This window comes from Mauremys mutica, chromosome 12, assembly GCF_020497125.1.
Source record: "Mauremys mutica isolate MM-2020 ecotype Southern chromosome 12, ASM2049712v1, whole genome shotgun sequence".
NCBI lineage: Eukaryota > Metazoa > Chordata > Testudines > Geoemydidae > Mauremys > Mauremys mutica.
Genome location: NC_059083.1, coordinates 31087734 through 31110489, shown reverse-complemented (window position 1 = coordinate 31110489; position 22756 = coordinate 31087734). Strand labels below are relative to the sequence as shown.

General features: G+C 48.8%; 1 protein-coding gene and 1 long non-coding RNA gene across 2 annotated transcripts in view; one reads left to right on the top strand and one right to left on the bottom strand.

The window, feature by feature from the left end:
• The window catches only part of LOC123345542 (zinc finger protein RFP-like), a 28754-nt gene extending 6267 nt beyond the window's left edge, over window positions 1–22487 (bottom strand). The window contains exons 1-6 of the mRNA XM_044982518.1: window positions 22044–22487; window positions 10949–11044; window positions 10165–10395; window positions 9828–9850; window positions 9026–9141; window positions 3042–3101 (exon numbers count right to left, since the gene is read on the bottom strand). Coding sequence (XP_044838453.1) covers window positions 3042–3101; window positions 9026–9141; window positions 9828–9850; window positions 10165–10395; window positions 10949–11044; window positions 22044–22460 — 943 coding nt within the window. The 5' untranslated portion in view covers window positions 22461–22487. The remainder of the gene's footprint in view (window positions 1–3041; window positions 3102–9025; window positions 9142–9827; window positions 9851–10164; window positions 10396–10948; window positions 11045–22043) is intronic.
• LOC123345556 lies at window positions 1832–7183 on the top strand. The gene is made up of 3 exons (XR_006572813.1): window positions 1832–2191; window positions 3274–3342; window positions 6897–7183. It is a non-coding gene; the product is annotated as an uncharacterized LOC123345556 (long non-coding RNA).
• Window positions 22488–22756: the final 269 nt, after the last annotated feature.

Sequence of the window (22756 nt, the reverse complement as noted above, 5' to 3'; positions counted from 1 at the left end):
TTTCAGATATTTTGGTGGACTGTCAGGTTTAATGTTCAATATCACAGTGATTCCCTTCATACTTCCCAGATCCTCTCCAAAAATAGCAGCAAATTTCCTTAGTATAGAGGATAGACTGGTTTCTTCTTTAGTCATTCGGTGCACTTCTGCCCAGTTCAGCTGAATCTTCCCAAGCCAAGACCTACCCATTAAGGCTGGGTAATTACCTCTCACCACAAACAGTGGCAATTTAGCAGCCTGTCCATTGAGCTCCACCTTAACATCAATAGTGCCCAACATGGGCGCAGCTTCTCCCGTATACATCTTCAGAACAGTTTTTGTTGCCTTAAGCGGAAGATGCTGTAGCTTTTCTTTATACACAGTCTCGGAGACCAGCGAGACAGCTGCACGAGTGTCCAGTTCCATGTGTATAGGTTTGCTGTCCAACAACGGGGTTACCCAGTAGTCATGTGAGCCCACTGCCAAAGACAAAACATGCAGTGGCACTTCCTCTTGCGATGAGGTGTCACCTTGATCATCCTGGGTCTGCTCTAGGGTATGCAGGGTTCCCCTGTTTGTTGGCCAGACCACAGGCCTCTTTCTTTTGTTTACAGGCATACTCAATGTGTCCCTTTTTGCCACAGTGTTGACACACCAGGTCCTTACACCAGCATTCTGATGCCTGGTGACCCGGCCAGGGGCGGCTCTACAAATTTGGCCGCCCCAAGAAATCATGCCCGGGAGGCGCCCCCGAGCCGCGGGAGCAGCGGACCTCGCGCGGGCATGACTGCGGAGGGTCCGCTGGTCGCGCAGCTCGGCTGGACCTCCCGCAGCTGCGGGCGGTTCGCTGATCCGGCGGCTCTGCTTGAGCTGCCGCAGGCATGCCTGCGGGAGGTCCAGCCAAGCCGCGGGACCAGCGAACCGTCCGCAGTCATGCCTGCGGGAGGTCCACTGGAGCCGCCGGCCGAGCGTCCCCTCCGCAGTCATGCCTGCGGCAGGTCCGCTGCTCCCGGGGCTCCGGTGGACCTCCCGCAGGCATGACTGCGGCAGGTCCGCTGGCCCAGCCTGCCGCCCCCCCGGGAAAGGGCCGCCCCACGCGGGCGCTTGCCCCGCTGGGCTCTGGAGCCGGCCCTGGACCCGGCTTACCACAGTTCTAACATTCCTGACTCTGCACAGTTTTGTTGGTAGATTCTTGTGACATTTTTTGCAGGGGATGCACCGATGTATTGCGCCTCCCTTGTAGCCAGTTCCATGGAGACTGCAATATCAACGGCCTTCTGTAAAGTAAGCTGAGCCTCTGTCAGTAGGCGCTTCTGTATAGCTTCACTGTACAGGCCACACACTAACCTGTCACGCAGGGCATCATTTAACATCTCTTTAAATTTACAGTGTTCTGCTAGCTTTTTTTAGATTGCTACAAATTGTACAACTGTTTCATCTTCTTTTTGGTCTCTTTTGTGGAACATATATCTTTCAGCAATTACCAGTGGTTTTGGGGAAAAATGGGACCCCAGGATTTCCACAATGTCACTGTAAGATTTAGTCTCAGGCTTAACAGGGTGTAGTAAGCTGCGTTGCAGGGAGTAGGTTTTAGCCCCTAGAACACTTAAGAATATTGGCACCTTCTTCACTTCTGTAATGTCATTTGCAATAACAAAAAGCTCAAAACGCTCAGTATACACATGCCATTGTACTATATTCTCATCAAAAGGTTCCAATGGCCTGGTCAGAGTAGCCATGATTTTAGTTTCACTTTCACAGTCAGTGCAAACAAGCAGTTTTTGTTTGTTTATTTGTTCTTTACCTTGACTTCTACTTCCTTCTGTTGCTGGGGCAGCACAGGTATCCCATCCTCGTCGCCACTTGTTATATCCTTGGGGGCAGCCGGTTTAGGAAGAAATCACTTGAGGCCAGAGAGCAGACAGCTAACAAAGGTACCATTTATTTACAGACAAGGAGCTCGCCTGACCAGCTCAAGCTGGCTCAGCTATCCTCTAATAATCTAACTCAGTTGCCATAGGAACAAAAACCATGACATCCAAATACACAACAGCATTGGATGAGGTAGCTCCATCACTAACCCAGAGAGAAGGGAGAAGCTGCCAGCATCAGAGGGAGAACATCTTCCCAACCCAGGAAGCAGGGAGAGCCCAGCCCTGCCCAGAGGAAAGGCAGGATGTTGGAGAAGAGCGATGGGGAGTCGAGTCTCTGGGTAAAGCAGAGGGGTGTGTTAGCTGACCTCAGGGGAGAGAACTGTGTTCGGGTGCTGCTCAGTGAGAATGAGTGGGCATGAACGCAGCATCAGCTCATCAGTGGGCCTGAACGCAGCACTGAGTTTGTTGTTAGGAGTGTTTGTCTTCAGTTTGGGATCTCCCCAGGAGCACTGGAAGCTTGAGAGATGTTGGGGGGGGGACACCCCCTCCATGGCCACGCCCTACTTCTACTCTTCCTGCTGAAGCCCCGCCCCCTGCCCAGGCTGAGAACCTTGGCCCCTGTGGAGTGCCCCTGACCCGCCACCTGGCCGGGGCAGAGGTCTGGGGGCACAGAGAACAGCCCTTGGCCCCAGTCCCCACTCTCCAGAGTGTGCCACCCAGGGCAGGTAGAGGATCCAGGGCTCCCCAGTGCAGCTGCCTGGGTGGCAGCCGGGCTCTAGTTTTTGGCCTGACCAGGAGGCAGGGCCTTAGGGGAAGAGGAGCAGGGGTGGGACAACTGAGAGGGGCCAGCACTGGGAAGAGACTGGAGCTGTGGGCAGGGGAGACTAATCAGCTGCCCCAATATGAAGCACAGCCGCTGCCTGCGATGCACCATGCCTGCCCAAGGCTTGAGGTTTCGGGGGGGAGTAACTTGGCCCCCTGCCACCAAACTATGTCCATGTTAAAAAGTGTGTGTTGGGGGGATGTTGTTCCTGTGCCCCGGATCTCCTCACTGTTTAATGGGTTATTTTTAGGGCTGTGTGTGTCATGGCCACTGTCGGTTTGGTTGGTAACTTTAGCTACATTATCATGAAGATGTTTTCACTGTGTTTTCTCATAATTTAAAGACAATCTAAGCTGCAAACTCACCCAGTCTGTGGGCTCCTAGGGGTTCCACTCTTTTTGTCTCCAGTTCATATGGCAGAGTGTCTGGAGAGGGAAAGGATAAAAGAGACAAGATTTCAGGCTCTCATATTGATAACAACATCCTCACTCTAAACTCCTAGAGCTGTGTTTTAATTATGACAGAGAAACAAACTGAGACACATTCAGGTATTTAATATAAGAAGGTCTGAACCCTTCTATTTCCTCTCTCATTCAGGCATCTCCCAGCAATAGAACCAACATGATCATCCATGAAGCCTCACAACCATCCCAGGACACACAATCTGTCAGTGAAATTAACTTTTCCCATCCCCATCCCCTCCCACCCTTCAGACTCCAGTTGGTTTGTCTGTCACTTACTACCTTTTGTCATAACCTAGACCCAGATCATGCAAAGGATTTGGCATAAAAGTAACTTTACTCACTTTGGTCCCTTTGACACTAACAGTGGCCGGTGCAGACCTTGGCACAGGCTGAGGAAGTTCTGAAGTCAGCCAGAGCTACATCCCTATGATAATGGCCCCCATGTGTCTTGGCCACTGTGCAGAGTGTCAGAGGCCCAGCTTTACACTGCCCACCTCCCTCTATTCCTCATCCACAGGGCCGGCTCCAGGCACCAGCCTACCAAGCACGTGCTTGGGGCGGCACCTTGGGAGGGGGCGTCGTTCGGGGTTTGTTTTTGTTGTTTTTGGTTTGGCCACGTGGCGCTGGCGGGGGGCAGGGACTTGGGCGGTGCGACGTGGCACTGGGAGGGCGGGGACTTGGGCGGCGCTGGGGAGGGCGGGGACTTGGGCGGCGCAACGCGGCACTGGGGGGGACTTGGGGGACGCAACGCAGCGTGGTGCTGGGGGGGCGGGAACTTGGGCGGTGAGGCTCTGGGGGGGCAGGGACTTGGGCGGTGTGACGCGACGCTCGGGGAGGGGTCGGGCGGCGCTCGCGGGGGCAGGGCAGCGCTCTTTTTTTTTTTGCTTGGGGCGGCAAAAATGTTAGAGCCAGCCCTGCTCATCCACCCCATCCCTCTTTCACCCACCCTCACCACCCCCACTCCACTCCCAGCCCTCTCAGGAACCCGCCTTGTCCCTGCAGCTGCTGGGGAGAAGGCACCAGAGGCTCCTGTGCTGGAGAGAGCTCTCACTGTGGAGGAGGAGCTCGCTTCTTCCCTACAGCCCCTTTGGGCCAGACTAGCTGCCGTATGGGACCCAAGCGCAGTGATGGGCTGGGTCCAGTTTTTGGACAGACCAAGATTGAGTGTTTATATTGACTGACTTAGCTTTGGCCTGGACTCTGGTCAGCAGTTTGCTGGACATAAGGGAAATGTTGCCTTAAGTGACAGTGTTATTAAGTGATGTGTTCATAAGTTGCTATGTGGGACAAAGAGATGTTTTGACCACACGATGTAACAGACACCCAAAATGTACTGTCAAGGAGAAGTTAGCAAAGTCTACAACATCTATGGAGAGAAGAGAATAGAGACATGAAAATAGCTTTGACAGCAAAAGCCCTATCTTTAAAAAGCTCATGCATATGTAGTGTATGAGTTATAAAAGGTACTTAATATTCATAACACTCAAAGGTGATTGGAAAAGAAAATACAGTTACTTTTTCCATAACTGGTGTTCTTCAAGATGTGTTGCTCATGTCCATTCCACAGTTGGTGTGTGTGATCGCCACATGCACTGGTGCCGGAAGTTTTTCCCCTAGCTGTACCCGTAGGGGAGCGCCCCTAGCGACCCCTGGCGTGGCACCTCCATGGCGCGGTATAAGAGGCACTACGCGCTCCCCACACTCTCGGTTCCTTCTTGCCAGAAAACTCCGACAGTGGAGAAAGATGGGGGGATGTGGAATGGACATGAGCAACACATCTTGAAAAACACCAGTTACGGAAAAGGTAACTGTCTTTTTTTCTTTGAGTGATTGCTCATGTGCATTCCACAGTAGGTGATTCCCAAGCTATACCTGTTGGAGGTGGGTAGGACTTCACAGATACTTGGGATGGAGCACTGCCCTGAGAAACCCGGCATCCTCCCTGGTCTGGGAGATGATCGCATAATGCGAAGTGAACTTGTGGACTGATGACCATGTTGCAGCTCTACAAACATCCTGAGTAGGGACCTGAGTTAGAAAGGCGTCCGACGAGGCTTGCGCCCTTGTCGAGTGTGCTCTCACAATTGGTGGCGGGGGGACTCCTGCGAAGTTGTAACATGTATGGGTACACAAAGTGATCCTGCTGGAGAGCCGCTGAGTGGAGATCGGTCGACCCTTCATTTGTTCAGCCGTGGCGATAAACAACTGTGTAGATTTCCTGAATGGTTTTGTCCGTTCCAGGTAAAAAGCCAGGGCCTGTCTCACATCTAGCATGTGGAGATGGTGCTCCTCACTAAACACATGAGGCTTGGGACAGAGGACTGGAAGGAAGATGTCCTGGCTCATATGATAGGCTGAGACCACTTTGGGGAGGAATGAAGGGTGTGGGCGGAAAACTGGACTTTATCTTTATGAAAAAACGTATATGGGTGTTTGGAAGTCAGGGCCTGAAGCTCCGAGACTCTCCTAGCCAAAGTGATTATCATGAGAGAGGCTACTTTCCATGCAGGAGAAGGAGGTGAGGGCTGCAGGCTCTGCGGCAGGGGTGAGAGGTGCAGGCACTGGGACAGAGTTTGGGTGCAGGCTCTGGGGTGGAGCAGGGGGTGCAGCCTCTGGAAGGGAGTTTGGGGGCAGGAGGGGATGTGTGGGAAGGGAGTAGGTCTGGGAGGGAGTTTGGGTGCAGGCTGTGGGCTGGTGCCAGAGGAGAGGGTGAGGGGTGCAGGCTCTGGGCTGGGGATGCAGGAGGAGGGGGTGAGAGGTGCAGGCTCTGGGACAAAGTTTGGGTTCAGGCTCTGGGCTGGGGCGGGGAGCAGGCTCTGGGAGGGAGTTTGGGGGTGGGAGGGGTGGGAAGAGGGTAGGGGGTGCAGGCTCTGAGAGGAAGTGGGGGGTGCTGCGCTTACCTGGTGCTCCTAGGCAGGGTGGTCTAGGGGGGTCTCTGTTTGCTGCTGCCCCCAGGCTTCACCCCTGCAGCTTCCTATTGGCCACAGGAGTGCTTGGGGCAGGGGCAGCGTGCGGAGACGCAGCCCCACCCCACCCTGCCCAGGGGCCACAGGGAAGGGCCGGCAGCCACAAGGAGCAAGCAGGCAGGAATCCACTCAGCCCCGCTGCGCTGCTGGTGGTGGGTGGGGCCCCTGGGCCATTTTAAATTGCCTCGGGGATGTGCAAGGGGAGTGCTCGGGGGCGTGGGAGAGACACGGCCTCAGACATTGCTGGAGCTGGGCCCTGGGCCAGGAATATTCCTGGTGCCCAGGCACCACGAGTGCATATAACTTGCCGCCTATGTGTGTGGCCTTACACAGGTGGGTGGAAAGCCGATATGCTTGCCAGGTGCACTTTGACAAATGAGGGTCCTAAACCCTGGGCTCTGAGATGAAGGTGGTAATCCAGTATTAGCTGGAGGGGAGCAGCCACTGGTGAGACGCCACAATCAGCGACCCATTGAGAGAACTTTGACCATTTTGCCAGATAAGCCTGATGCGTGGAGGGCCTCCAGCTTTCCAGGAAGACTTGCTGGATGTCCTCCGAACAGCTCCTTTCCTCTTGGTCTAACCACTGAGCAGCCATGCCGTGAGGTGGAGGGCTGCAAGGTTGGGGTGGATGAGGTGACCTTGGTCCGGAGAGAGAGAGTTCGGGCACCCTGGCAGCGGCCACGGGTGGGGCAACGGACAGGTCTGTCAGAGTCCTGTACCAGTGTTGTCTGGGCCATGCTGGGGCAATCATGAGGATGTGAGCCTTGTCCGTCTTGATTTTTTGCAGGACCTTGCTGATCAAGGGAATTGGAGGAAAGGCATATAGCACCTGGCCCAACCAGGACAGAAGGAAGGCATCGGAGATCAAGCCCTTGCCCAGGCTCCTCCTGGAGCAAAACTGGGGGCACCTGCAGTGCCCCACGTTTGGAAGATCATGTGTGCCACCTCCGGGTGCAGTGGCCACTCGTGCTAGGAGGAGACGTCCCTGCTCAGGCGATCTGCTCAAGAGTTCCGGATGCCAAGTAAGTGGTAGACTTCCAAGTCGATATTGTGGGTGATGCAGAAATCCTACAGCAGGAGGGCTTCCTGGCAGAGGGCTGTAGAGCAGGCTCCACCTTGCCTGTTGATGTACAACATTGAGGCCGTATTGTCCATGAGAACTCTGACTACCCTGTCTGCAAGGTGTAAGTGAAAAGCCATGCAGGCCAGACGGACTGCTCGGAGTTCTTTGACATTTATGCGTAGGCCCAGTTCCTGCACAGACCACAAGTCTTGGGTCTGGAGGTCTCTGACATGGGCTCCCCGCCCCAATTCCAATGCATTGGACACCAATTCTATGGTGGGGGAGTGGCATGTTGGAGCATGTTCTCTGGGGTGGTCCACCAAAGGAGGGAGGCGAGTATGGTCTTGGGCACGGTTTCGAACCCTCCGGTGGAAGGGAAGCTCTGGCCGATGTTGCATCAAGAATCGCGCCTATTCGTTGTATTGGTACCAACGTAGATTTGATGTTGTTTACCAACAGTCCCAGTGTGGTGCACATGGACAGCAGGAGCATTACCTGATCCTGTACCTGCAACCTGGAGCTGCCTTTGACCAACCAGTTCTCAAGATAGGGGAAGATCTGGACCCCCCGATGTCTGAGGTAGGCTGCCACCACAGACATACACTTTGTGAAGACTCTGGATGCTGTTGAGAGGCCAAATGGGAGGACGATGAACTGGTAGTGTTCCTGTCCTACCATGAAGTGGAGGAAACATCTGTGTCCCTCGAATATATGAATGTGAAAGTACTCATCTTGGAGATCGAGGGCAGCGTACCAGTCTCTGGGATCCAGGGAGGGGATGATGGAGGCCAGGGAGATCATGCAGAACTTGAGTTTTACCATGTAATTGTTTAGTCCTCACAGGTCCAGGATGGGCCTGAGGCCCCCTTTGTTCTTCGGGATAAGGAAATAGCGGGAGTAGTAACCTTTGTTCCTGAACTCTGCAGGCACCACCTCCATTGCTTCTAGGTGAAGGAGCTGCCTCACCTCCTGCTCGAGCAGACTCTTGTGAGAGGGGTCCCTGATGAGGAATGGGGAGGGACAGTGGAAGGTGAAGTAGAAAGAAATTGGAAAGTATAGCCCTGGGAGATGGTGCTGAAGACCCAGCGGTCTGAGGTCAGCCATGACCTCTCCGGGAGGAATGTGTAGAGACAGTTGGAGAAGGGTAGGATGGGTGAATCCCTGGTGTAGACTAGTAAGTTGTCCCCGGGCGTCCCATCAAAATGTGCGCTTACCCGCCTGCTTGCTCTTAGACGGGCCAGGCTGGGGGGTGGACTGAGACTGCTGCTGTGAATGCTTGTTATAGGTTCTAGATTTCCTGTAAGAAGGTTCATGTCTGGAGTGGGTGGCTTGCTGGGGGCTTAAATTTGGTCCTTGTTGGGGCCGGGACATAGAGGCCAAGAGTCTTTAAGGTCATGCGAGAGTCCTTCAGACCATGTAATTTTACATCTGTTTACTCTGCGAATAGGGCCTTGCCATCGAAGGGGAGGTCCTGCAGGGAGCTCTGTGCCTCATTGGACAGCCCGGACAAGAGGAGCCACAATGCCCTCTGCACGGACACCGCAGAAGCCATGGTTCTTGCTGCCATGTCTGCCACGTCCGTGGCTGCCTGAAGGGCTGCTCTGGCAGCAGCGGTGCCCTCCTCCACCAGGGCCTTACACTCCTTCCTATCACGTTCCTGGAGGGAGTCCATAAACTTAGGCATTGACCACCACAAGTTAAAATCATATCTGCCCAGCAGGACTTGGTGGTTTGAAGCATCATCTAATTATGAACCAATTGGCCAGAACCATTCTCACCCCTCAATCTCAGAGGCTTATCCCAATTCCCTGCACACACACACCCCGGTGCCCCCCCAGATTCCTTCTCGGTACCTTTGAACTGCCTCACAGTCTCCATTAGAGCAACAGTTTTCTGGGAGAAATCACTGAGCCTTTTTTCCAGCCCAGGAGAAATCTTCACTGGCTGCTGGAACTTCCCCTTCTCACACCTGGAGAGAAAAAATTTCACATGGTTCTATTTCATTTAGTGACGCAATATAAGTGAGTCGCTGTTCTAAGAGGCCTGGAGTTACAATTCCTCTACTTCTCCCAGCCTTAGTGCAGGTGCAATGCAAGCCATGGCCGTGCAACCTTCCCCTCAAAGGACCAGCTCTGGGGATAAAAGGGGACGTGAGTCTCTATAGCAAGTTCACTCCTTGGCCTCCATGCTCTGAGGGACAGGAGGTTTCCTTGTTAAGTGTTGTAGAAATCTGTCAACAAGGAACTAGACTGAGTCCCCTCCTCCCCAGCTCATTCCACACAGGACTCCAAACAGTCCTCAGATGGAAAAGACTCTTGACCACTGCTGGCCTGGGCTGAATGGTGACCAGGGCCCCAGCAGTGACAGGCCCATATTCCATCCCCACAATCCTGAGGCAGCTCGTCCCCGAGGGATATGACATCTCTTGGAAATACTGGAGGTCAGTTTTTCCCACTGAATGGAGAATTCCAGAGTCTTCTATAAAAGGGTGAGAACCTCATGATGAAGTTGATCAGAGAGATTCGTATCCAATATGTGACCTTCCCCACACATTTTGCTGTAGAGCCCTGGGGAGATGTGGCGCTAATAGCACCAACCACCAAGCTCTTTCCCAGCGTTGTGAAGTGTGAGGGGGAGTGAGAGAGAGACACGTACCTGCTCAAGGTGCTTCTGACATCCTAGAGGAGAGAGAGGGGGAAAGAATTTCAGTCTTACCTGACACATACTTAATTTTCCAAGGAAGTGATTTTGAAATATGGTGAAGAGAGGCCCTGTCCTGCCCACATTGCCATATATTCACTGAAGTAATGGGGCTTTTGTCTCTCTTAATATCTCTGTGTCTGTGACTCTGCAATGACCAATAATCATTCACATTTCAGGAATGCACACACTGAGTTACACTGTGATCTCTGATTGCTGGATTCTGTGCCCATATTTTAGGATCTGTCCTGTCCCTGTGGTGGGATTTGCAGCATTTCTAACAAAGTCTCACCTGCAGGAATTCACTCGCTGGCTTCTTATAGTTCCCCTCCAGGTCACTGATCAACTTGCTGAGACAGGAAATCTCCTCAGAGAGTTTGGTGATATTTTCCTTCTGTATCTTCACAATCACCTCTTCCAGCTTTTCCAGCTGGGCCAGCAGAAGTCGCTCTTGTTCCTCCAGGAACTGCCGCAGTTGCTGAAATTCAGACACAGTTTTCTGCCTCTCCTTTTCTATGTGTTTCTGTAAAGCAACAGGGAGAGGGCTGGTCAGGGACATGGCAGCAGGCTGGGGTCCTTCCATCAAGTGCTGAGTGTGCAGAGGGGAGAATTTCTTTGCAAACCCTAAAATTTCTGACACTTGACTCTCCCCTGTGGTCACTTGGGAGAGGATTCTCTCTCATCTTTTTCATTTCTCAACAGTGTGTCTGAAAAGGGATGTTTCCATGACTGACGTGGGTAGGACATTGTGTTATCAATGGCCTCTGAGCATGGAGACCCAGAGCAGCAGGAGGCAGGATTCCACATTACACTGACAGAAGTTCCAAGGGAAAAAAGGAATAAAAGAATTCACCAAAGCAAGAAATGATGCAGACACAGGGAAAGTCACAAGGGCTAGAAATTAACTCTTTCATTGAGACGAAAGCTAAGATTCTGCACATGAACCCAACATAGAAAATCTAGGATCGTGGAGAAACACACACAAGCCCACGTTCACCAAGACCACACGGGAGTCTTCTTCCAAACAGACCTCCCGCTGCCAGTCCCTGCCAGTTAGTAACAACAGGTCCACCTACCAGATACTTCCGGTTTTCCTTCTCCCCAGTCTCTTTTAATCCCAGCAGCTTTACTCTCTCTTTCCTCAGAGTCTTCAAATGGTCCCGGATTTTTCCCTGTAGAAACAGAGATGATTTGGGAAGTTTTATTCTGAGGGCTGAGAGGGGTGTGTAAGAGGATGTTTTTCCATCCAAACCCAAGGTGAATGTTGGTCCTAATTGCTTGATGACACTAGGGGCACCAAAGAAATTAAACCTAACAATGAAGACTGGCAGTGTGTCATATTCAGGCTTATTACCAGTTCAGATTCAGTTTTTTTAGTAATTAGAGAGAGACCTCCATTATTCAAGCTTGATTGGTCTTTATTAATTAATTACTATTGTGACGGGTTCGGTCACAGAAACCCCTTTGGGAACTGCCACCTGATGTGCTGGGACTACCTCTGAGCCTGTTTTCCCTGCCAGCTTGGGACTTCAGTGCCCTGCCTGGTTGTGCCAGACACACTAGCCTGCTACAAACACAGACCCAGGTCTAAACCACGTCCCCCAAAAGCTGCAGGTTTAACTGAAAACAGCTTAAGAAGTGCTTCTGTCTCCAACACCCAGATACCCAGTGTTAGGATATACATATTCAGGCCTGTCTGTAAAGGCCTATACTTTAAGAATTAGGTATAAATGTATCATTTAGCTAGTTATAGGGGTATAAAGGAAAGAATCTGTGTAAGGGCCTTCTCTCACTGTGACAGTCTGAGGCCTTGGCTACACTTGAGAGTTGCAGCGCTGGTGGTGGCTTTACAGCACTGTAACTTACTCCCAGGGCCGGCTCTAACAGTTTTGCTGCCCCAAGCAAAAAAAAAGAGCGCCGCCCTGCCCCTGCCCCCCAGCGCTGCGTCGTGTCCCCCAAGTCCCTGCCCCCCCCAGCGCCGCGTCGCGTTCCCCAAGTCCCCGCCTCCCCCGCGCCACGTCGCACCGCCCAAGTCCCCGCCCCCGCCAGCACCGCCTGGACAAACCAAAAACAACAAAAACAAACCCCGATCGCCGCCCCCTCCCAAGGTGCCGCCCAAGCACGTGCTTGGTAGGCTGGGGCCTGGAGCCGGCCCTGCTTACTCCCCGTCCACACTGGCAAGGCACATACAGCGCTGTATCTCCCTGGCTACAGCGCTGCTTGTACTCCACCTCCACGAGAGGAATAAAGAGTATAGCACTGCTGCTGCAGCACTGGGGTGCCAGTGTAAACAGCAAATAATCTTACTACACTGTAACCGATCTCCGGAACCTTCTCATAATCCTTTTAAGTAAAGATAACTCTCTTTGTTTTGTTGTGATGCCTCTGTTTATTTTGTTGTGAACTCTGGGCTCCGGGACCTGCTTATCAAAAAAACAAACACAGCTCCTGTTTGCTGTGAATGAGCAGAGGCAGGCAGGGGGCTCCCTTTGGAATGCCCACAGCTAGTGTTTGCTTGAAGAGAGGGGGAAGGAAGGGGCTTGAGGAGAGAAGCAGCGCGGAGGGCAGGAGGGGTGGGGGTCTGTTTCAGAGCGGCTGCTTATCTGATCTGTGAGGAAAAAAACAGTTGCTGTTTGCTTTCAGTGAGTGAGCGAGGGTTGGGGGAGGGGGTCGGAACTTGCAAGGCAGCTGCTGACAGAGTGTCGGCTCCAAAAACCCACTCTCTCTCTCTCCCCCATGCTCCCTGTCACACTCCACCCCACTCCCCCTTTTGAAAAGCACATTGCAGCCATTTGATCGCTGGGATAGCTGCCCATAATGCACCGCTCCCAATGCCGCTGCAGATGCTGCAAATATGGCCACGACAGTGCGCTGGTAGCTGTCAGTGTGGCCAGACTGCAGCGCTTTCTCTACTCAGCTGTACGAAGACAGCTTTAACTCCCAGCGCTGTACAGCTGCAGGTGTAGCCATACCTTGAGATCCTGTTCTTAAGCTAAGGCCTTTGGCTAAGCAGTGGGAGCAGCCACAAGCTGGGAAGTGAACGGTCACATCCTCACATTCCAAACTAGTCACATTGAAATAAGGCAATCTGGGGCTGTTAGAAAGGTTATCTGAGCTATCACCTCCAGAGAAAGGGAAGAGCCTAGAAGATGTAACAGGAAATTTAGTTTGATAGTTCTCTTTGGTAAGAACTCACTTATCACTAGACATAGTTGGGAAACCCTTATGTCTTTATAGATGTAGTTGTGAAATCCTCACATCTGTCTTGTTTTGTCATTATAGTTCCCACTTTGCCATTGTTTATTTGCATGGTCTCTGGCTGGTTCTGTGATTGTTTCTGTCTGCTGTATAATTAATTTTGCTGGGTGTAAACTAATTAAGGAGGTGGATATAGTTGGTTAAAGAATTATGTTACAACATGTTAGGATTGGGTAGGTAAATTTCAGTAGAATGATTGGTTAAGGTATAGCTAAGAATATTATTATATAAATTAGGGGGAAACAGAAAGTAAATTGGGATTCAAAAATAAGGAAAAAGGAACTTGGATTTAAGCTTGATGGAAGTTCACCCCAATAAACATCGAATTGTTTGCACCTTCGGACTTCGGGTATTATTGCTCTCTTTTCCTGGGAGAAGGATCAGGGAAGTGAAGGAATAAGCCCTCTAACATCTAGTTCCCAATGGGATCAAAACCCCAAATAAATCCGTTTTACTTTGTATAAAGCTTATACAGGGTAAACTCATAAATTGTTTGCCCTCTATAACACTGATAGAAAGATATGCACAGCTGTTTGCCCCCCCCCCACAAGAATTAATTACCCGGTACTTGCTCTGGGTTAATTAATAAGTAAAAATTGATTTGACTTAACATAAAAAATAGGATTTAAGTGGTTCCAAGTAATAACAGACAGAACAAAGTGAATTACCAAACAAAATAAAATAAAACATGCAAGTCTAAGCCTAATTCAGTAAGAAACTAAATGCAGGTAAATCTCATCCTCAGAGATGTTCCAATAAGCTTCTTTTACAGACTGGACTCCCTCCTAGTCTGAGTCCAGCAATCACTCACAACCCTGTAGTTACTGTCCTTTGTTCCAGTTTCTTTCAGGCATCTCTTTGGGGTGGAGAGGCCATCTCTTGAGCCAGCTGAAGACAAAATGGAGGGGTTTCCCAGGGGCTTACCGTATATAGTCTCTCTCTTGTGGGTGGAAACCCCTCTCTCCCCCTGTGTAGAATTACAGCTACAAGACAGCGTTTTGGAGTCACATGGGCAAGTCACATGTTCATGCATGACTCAATTCTTTACAGGCCAATGCCATGGTCCAAATGCTAGTTTGAACGTCCTCAGGAAAGCTCAAATGTGGATTGGTGTTGTTAGGCCTGAATAAAGATGTAGCACAAAAACCAGTTATGTCAATCTGACTGAAGTCAGCATGTTTCATAAAGCCCTGGGAAAAAGTGAGATACGAAAGGGAGGTGCATTCCTCAAGTTACCAGCTGCGTTAACTCCTGTCTTCCAGTGTCTGGTGCTTGGCAACTATGCTGATAAGAAAGTTGCTGGGGCATCACAACTTGCTTACATTATAAAGAAAGACAGATGTGCTTTGTTATTAGGGTTTGTTACTAACCAAAGGGGGGTGGGATATGGGTTGTGTGAAGTGAATAATTTATGACGTAATAAAACTGTCTATATAAGCTATACTAAGCTGTAAAGGGGGGGGCTGGTTCTTTTCGGATACGAGCTGTTCTTTACTGATACGTGCACTTATCAATAAAGAACTTTTGATCGGACCTTGCTGGTGTTGCCTGGTCTCTCTGCGGTCAGACAACGAACTTCGCTGTTGGGGTTCGAGTCCCCGACATCTTTGGCGACTCCGCCGGGACTCTGTCTGACTCTCCGGCGGGGGATCAGACTCTGAGGCAACGCAGCGCGCATCCTCTGATTTAGAGGAGCCTTGCCTGGTAATCTGATCTCTGCGTCGGCGATAAGGCGAGTTCTGTGAACCAGCTGAAGCTCGTAGAAATCCAGCAACATCCACCTACCCGTTGAGTAGGGTTAAGGTTGCCTGGGTTAGAGTCCCAGTGCAGATTGTCGGGGTTAGAGTCCCTGACAACTTAGGTCTGGGTTAGAGTCCCAGTCCAGGTCTGGGTTAGAGTCCCAGTCCAGGTTTGCACAGGATCCAAGTAGTCTGGGTTAGAGTCCCAGCCTGGGTTTGAGTCCCAGTCCAGGTGTTCGAGTCCCCTGGAGAGGTAAGTGAGCGCTCGACGCGGGAGGTGGGGGTTAGAGTCCCTTTACCTTGACGCAGGGAAGAGGGGTTAGAGTCCCCTTACAAAATGGAACAATTTGGCAATAAGTGCCTGGGGGACGCCCCATTGTCTCTAATACTTAAAGATTGAAAGAAGATTTCTGGAACCAGGTAGCTTTTGGAGCTGTATGTTTAAAGCTGTATGGAGAGCTCTTGTAAAAATCCCCCAGCATATGCCCCAGAGCCACACTGGGAGGAAGACTGTCCGTGGGGACGTCTGTCTCTCTTGGGCTCACGCCATCTGAATTTATTGACTGTGCAGCAAGATATGATGCATCGTGGTAATAGGAAATAATGGCCTTGGTGTGTGTGTGTGTGTGTGTGTGTGGAAAATGGGGGAGGGACAGTCTAAATATTCCACCTCACCCCCTAAGGGTACCCCAGCATGTTACATGTACGTACATTATGGTCTTAAAACCTGCAGGTATTTAAAGAATTGGAATCTTTACACGCGTGAAAATCTATCTAAACAATGCCCATTAGAAGGTACCTTCAATCTAGATAAGATCATATATCTCAAAGGAGCTTTTAATCACCAAAGTAAAGCCTCTGACACAGTGTGAGCAATTTGTCTAGGAACGGGTTAATTTGAAATTCAGCTTGCCTTGGTGAAACTGGAGAAGCCACGGGCTGGAATCTGAACTGAACTCTCTAAAAGAGACACTGCAGGAGATTCCAGGGTGTAAAAAACAGCTCTCCCAAGAGCAGAAGCATGTTGGAAATTCTGGACAAGCTGTATACAGGATAATCTCCCGTCTGCCTATTCCCCTTCTCTGAACGTTATACAGACGTGGCCAGTTTGGACATGTGTGAGTATTAAAGTGGCTTAAGGGTTAAAGTATTCATGTTCTTCCTGAGTAATGTGGGAGCGTTCCCAACACTCTTCATTGTTGTTTTATTATTTTTAATTAAGCTTTAAAATTTGATTATATGGTGTGTTTCCCCAACGTCCTGCAGTAGATAAATTGGTAACAAATTTGTCACAGTTTGGTGAGCAATTGAGAATAGGGGAGCCCTATAGAATTTACACCATCTATCTGTTTTACCCTTGTTTTGTGTTTCTTTTGTTTGGTACTTTTGGTGTTATATGTTGAGGATTGCATGATTAAAGGTGAGCCTACTCTCAGCTGCAGTAAGTCTGAGAACTGGAGAGGGGTTTAGCATTTTTCTCTCCACCCTGGTTGACCGGAAGGGTGGCAGGTGGATCTGCCCCCAGTCGTAGCAGGACTGGGCAATAGAGTAGTTGGAGAAAAAGGGCCGAGATGTGTACTTGATAACTAGAATTGAGCAATTAAGAGCATGGATCATGAACCAGGCGGCAACTCAAACCTGCGCCAGGGCAAGTTGCAGGCCTTGAGACAGGATTTCCAGTTAGAAAAGGAAGCCCTGGCTAAGCAAGTACCAGTCCTTCAGGGACTTGTTAAAATTTAACCATTTGTGCTCAGCATATGTCGTAACAGCAGTGTGTTTGCTACAAGAGGAAATTAAATAGTTCAACGCCAGTGGGCCATGTGTTTTGCCCAGGTGGCAAGCCTCACAGGGGAGGACTCAAGTAGTTTTGTGAGTAGAAATGTTTTAGGGAAAGGACCAGACGGGTGGGGGCTACTTAAAAAGCCCACCCTCCTAGCTAACTGGTAGTGCAATACGTTGGTACCCATGGAAAGAAACGGTTCAGGAAAAAAAAAAAAAAAAAAAAAGGATCGGGCCCAGGCGGCCAGGCAACAGACAGAGAGCTTGGAGAACAGGTTGGAAACTTTTAGGGTGTAGTGAAAAAAAAAAACAAGAACAGGGTAAGTAAGTATACGCATGTGGGTTCAAATACTCAGAAGAATATTTGGAATGGTGATCTGAGTTGGTAAGTGGTTGTTGAAAGGACAAGCAAGTGATTTAAGGCACAGTGAAAAGTTAACTCTATAGTTGCTGGAGGGAACAGCAGTTGAATTTTGTAAATGTACTAAAGTAAAAAGTTCTTGGTGTCTTTGAAATGTTTGTAAATAAATTCAGGCAAAGAAATTATTAGATTGCAATCATTTGGCTATGAACAATTTTGTTAAATTAGCTGAAGAATGTATCCAGTGCTATGTAATTAAAATTGTATTAGGCTCTAAGAGCACTGTGAGTGATGATGTTTTCTTTCAGTGTTTACAAGCAGGAGTTACAAGTAAAAAGTGAGCCAGCAAGCATCTGTATTAATGCAAATTATCTAATTAATATGGGGTAATTCCCTTGTTTTGCCTAAAATCAACAAGAGTATTTGTATATTTTTAGTAATGATTGCCTGCCCAGAAGAGGTAGACTTCTGTTTTGTCTTTCAGATAATCAGAGAACACTGATGCCGGCTGAACAGCATTCAACGTACCATGATTTGCTGGCACAGTAAAAATTGTGTTTTGTGTTCTATGTTCTGTCTTGTGGTGTTGTCTTGTGGCCAAAATTGATGTGTTTAATATTTTTATGGGATGGTCTGATTTAAAATCAAGCAGCAGTGTTGGATTAAAATGCAGATATTTGTTTTGTTCAACTTAGAATACAAAGTGTTTGGATACACCAGAAAAATGTGATATACTAAAGTCTTATACATTTTCTTAAGTAAGAGAAAGATACTACATTGGCCAAAACTTTTAATTGACAATTGTTATTGAAATTTGCATATTAACAGTCTTTGAAAGCAAGGGCATGGAAAGTTAACCCACTCCCCATATTGTACATGGGATCCTTCTGGCTACCTCAGACTTCTAGCCAGAGGGCTGGGGATGGTGGAAAGCTATTGGACTAGAGTTTGTATTGAATGAACTCATCAAAGTGGGTGTGCTTGTCCTGGTTTGTTGTTTTAAAGCTCTCTAATAAGGTTATTTTAGTTAAAGGGTATATGTGGCATATATTAGATAAGACTAATGTACTGTATAACAGCAATGTGTATGTGTTCATTGTTAACACCAGGTGTATACGTAAAACATGAAAGTTTTTTTTGTAGGTTAAAAAAAAAAAAAAAAAGCTGAGAAGGGAAGCGAAAAAAAAAAACAAGTTGACTGAAAAAAAAAATAGATAACATGCTCAGTTTAAAGCTGAGACACTGACTTTGTTCAAGGACACTCCTCACAGCTAAGACTTGGCTAACCCTCAAAAGGAACAAGGGGGGGACTTAAATTTGCCCATGCAGCTATAAAATTTGTAAACTCTGCAAAGACACTAATGCAATGTGTTAGGTTTCTTTTCTCACAGGTAAAGAAGAAACAACCCAAAGATCCTAGCAGCCCTCTCACCCCTTGGAACCAGGAGACTGGGTCTACATAAAGATCCTTCAACGAAAGACTGCCTTGGCTCCATGCTGGAAAGGCCCGTATTGAGTCCTGCTGACTACCAACACCGCTGTGAAGTGCCAAAGACTGACTGTTTGGACCCAGGATTCTCTCTGCAAAAAGACCCCTCCACCTCAGAAGAATTCTCCTACTGATGATAAGCCTATTTTTTTTTCTAGTTCTATTGTGCTTCTGAACAGCATGGCAAAAGGACAAGGTAACGTGCTGGTTGAACCTCTCCCTTGTCCACGGACAAATCTATTGTGCCTTTGAATTTTTCTAAAAGAAGCAAAACCATTACAGGGTGATGTACTCATCATCTCTTCCCTGTAGAATGCTAAACTACATCTGTTTTGGGAAAGAAGAAAAAAAAACACTCACTCCACTGACATTGCCAAAGTCCAGGAATTCCTGACCAAAAAGAACATTAAGAACTGACCCTGGTGAAGAAACAAACAATTACACACTGGCAGGAAGAAATTTGTGGGACTTATGTTTGGAACTGTGGTATTAATTGGATTTTGGGGTTTATTCTACAGGCTGTGCCCTGTGTTTTGGATAACTCCTTCAGCATGTATTGCCCTCCCTCATTGCATTTTGAATAGCATTGTCCTTATCCAGTTTTCAGATCGCTTTTACATACCCAGATTGCTCACAAGGGGCTGCCATTATATTTCCTCTGGAAAGAAAGAGAATTGACCAAATCCCTGTGGTCTAGGCCAATGGTACACTGCCATTTGGAATATTCTTAAAGGCCAAGAAAATCATGAGAAATTGGGCCAACTAGAAAAGGCCACTAGACTTATTTTTGATGCTCAGCTATCTTAAGTACAAGCTGGAGTTGGTGAGTTACATGTCATTTCCACCCTTAGTTCTGTGACCCAGAAGTTACTGACAGAGATGGTACTAAATATCACTGAGGCTGGAAAGGCATTGCAGTGGGATCTAATATGTTTAAATTGATCCTGAGCACTGGACTTGGCCCACTGCCCTTACAGACACACAGGAGTACCATCTGATCTGTGGTCATGAAGACATACTTGGACACTTTCTGGATGGAAGTGTGGACATTCACAGTGCTCCTTCCAAGCATTTGGACCGGTTAGGGTGGGTGTGGGCTCCCACATACCAGATCCTGCCGGGTCCATGGGGAGGAGGCGTGTGGGACTGAATTATTTACCGAGACATCTGGGACATTAGACCCCTTGGTATACCTAACTGATTTATAGTCAGTGCCCCAGACCAATGAACTGTTACCCCTGAAGGCGATTTGTAGCTTCGTCTGCAACTGAAGAAACCGTAACCCGGTTGTGCCCTGCCAAGCGATCATTTGTTGTCCCAAGAGTCCCGTTGGTCCTCTAGGGACAAAGGGGGGATTGTTAGGCCTGAATAAAGATGTAGCACAAAAACCAGTTATGTCAATCTGACTGAAGTCAGCATGTTTCATAAAGCCCTGGGAAAAAGTGAGATACGAAAGGGAGGTGCATTCCTCAAGTTACCAGCTGCGTTAACTCCTGTCTTCCAGTGTCTGGTGCTTGGCAACTATGCTGATAAGAAAGTTGCTGGGGCATCACAACTTGCTTACATTATAAAGAAAGACAGATGTGCTTTGTTATTAGGGTTTGTTACTAACCAAAGGGGGGTGGGATATGGGTTGTGTGAAGTGAATAATTTATGACGTAATAAAACTGTCTATATAAGCTATACTAAGCTGTAAAGGGGGGGGCTGGTTCTTTTCGGATACGAGCTGTTCTTTACTGATACGTGCACTTATCAATAAAGAACTTTTGATCGGACCTTGCTGGTGTTGCCTGGTCTCTCTGCGGTCAGACAACGAACTTCGCTGTTGGGGTTCGAGTCCCCGACAGTGTCTATCAAGGTCCATTGTTAGCTAAGTACTCCCAATTACTTGAATAACCCCTTCACACTATGTTGACCAAATTTGCCTTAGATGCTTTCTACAGCAAACACTTTAAATATAAGCACAGAGCCAACACCCATAACTTCAGATATAAAAATGACACATGCATACGAATAGGATGAATATATTCAGGAGAACATAACCTTTGCAAAGATATGTTACGTGGCATATCTAGCATAAAACATATTCCATTTATATCATATTTACATTCATAAGCATATTTCCATAAAGCATTATGGGGTGCAACGTTACAACTAGTACAGTACAGAACAGGAAACTGGGGTCACATGATAGTGAATCACTTAACATGGTTTTCAGAAGATTAACAAAGTGATACAAATCCCAGAAACTACCAGGGCTCGAAATATGGGCTGGGATTCTCCAAGCAGCCCAACTCCCAATTGAATTCCAGCCTTGAAGCTCTGGCGATTGCACTGGTTGGACAGACCTCGTCTAAGCATTAGGGCCAAACCCCATTAGACAAGCTGATTTTTGGTAAGAACGGTAGGGGTTTGCCCTAGTGCTGTCTTGAATGCTTTTAGTAGAAATGCCTTCTGGATAGCTACCCCTTACTGTCCCACTGCCTAGTAAAGGTCACAGAAGCAGTAGATTCTGGGAGATTTTAAAATGCTGCATTGTGGGACTAATGGAACCACTTTGGCTGGTCCTTGCCCACATACACAATAAAGCAGATTAATGACACTGCTCAGAACCATCCAAAGGTGAGTTTTGCTGCAATCAAGCCTAATCCTAGTTGTATTTGGAATGAGCCTGCACTCTCTGGAGCCGTTTTGTGTGTGGACTCAAAGTGCTTGGGGTCCCACACAGTGGTTAGCTCAGTGATCATCTCTAGTGCAGGCCAGTATCTGAGTTTAACCCCTCGTGGAGCAACACAGGAATTCAGAATCCCAGTGAGGAACCTCCTCTGCCTGCTGGGCTCCTCTGGGACCTTTATTAAGGCATCTTTACCTCCTAATGGCTGCACTTCATCACTGCTCAGTGCTGCTGCTAGGGTGGCAGCATTGCCTAGTGGTTTGGGCACTGGATTAGGTCTTGGGATACCTGGGTTGTATTCCTAACTCTGCCACTGACCTGCCATGTGACCTTGAACAAGTCACTGCCCTCTCTGTGCCTCAGTTTCCCTTCACACCCCCTGTCTGTCTTGTTTAGTTAGTCTGCAACCTGCTCAGGGGCGGGATTGTCCCTCAGTGTGTTTTGTGCAGGGCACAGATCTCATTCCAGGGATGTAAGGGCTGCTGTGATCCAAATAAAAATAATTACAATGACAAACTATGATACAAATCAGTAATAACTGCCACAGCTTGTAACTTCCCCTTCTCCTGCCTGAAAGCAGCACTCTCACAGCTCTTGTGATTTAAACCTCACTGATCATTGAACAGCTTCTATTTCATAAAAAGTTCCCTTATTTCCCCAGTGGAAGCTGGGTTTGACAAGGATTCAGCTTCTCAGATAAAAGTTTCCCAAGTCAGGTATCTTTAAAGACTTTTGTTGTTGTTGCTGTTGTTGCCTTTCTTGCCACTCTGCCAGAGCTGCAGGTACACTTGTGACAGGCAACTTGTAGTGAAATTAACCTGGAATGAAAATCCAAAGTTATTGCCCATTAAACTTGACAGCAATTCCCTACCTTGTACTCCCGGGCTGCTTCTTCTGTGGGAACCACCTTGTGAGCTCTGTGAGTCGGGGATAGATAGCAAACCAGACAGATGGGGGTTTGGTCCTTTTCACAAAACAGTTTCAGAGCTTCCTGGTGTTCCTCGCACAACCTCTCTCCTCCTGCTCCCTTTGCTGCCCGTAAACTCAGCCGTTTGGCTATTGCTACCATGTTTGCCAGCTGCCTGTTGGGCCTGAGGTTTCCCTGTTGCACAGTTTCTCTGCATTGAGGGCAGGAGGCGGCTGTATCTTGTCTCTCCCAGCATTGCTTGATGCAATCTCGGCAGAAGTTGTGCCCGCAGTCTATAATCACTGGGTCCTTAAAATACTCCAGACAGATGGGACAAGTAGCTTGTTCCTGCAGACTTTCCATGGGATTCTCTGCGGCCATGGCTGCCTCTGGACAGTGTAACAGGGTTAGTCTCACTTTTCTGAGCTCAGAAATATGCCCCGCCTGCAACACAATTGGGTGTCGCTGTGTTCCCCTTCCTGGAACTGACTCAGGCTGTTTGCTGAGCTGGGGCGAGCCCACTGATAACGAAGTGGCAACTGGTGCCAGGAGGGTGAAGGGGGGCAGGGGGAAGAATGGAGGGACCCCGGGGAGGCACCTGGGGGCACCCAGCTTTAACAATTAAAATCTGGGGTGGAATGTGATCACAACGTGCCACCCTCCATGTGCCCCTATGT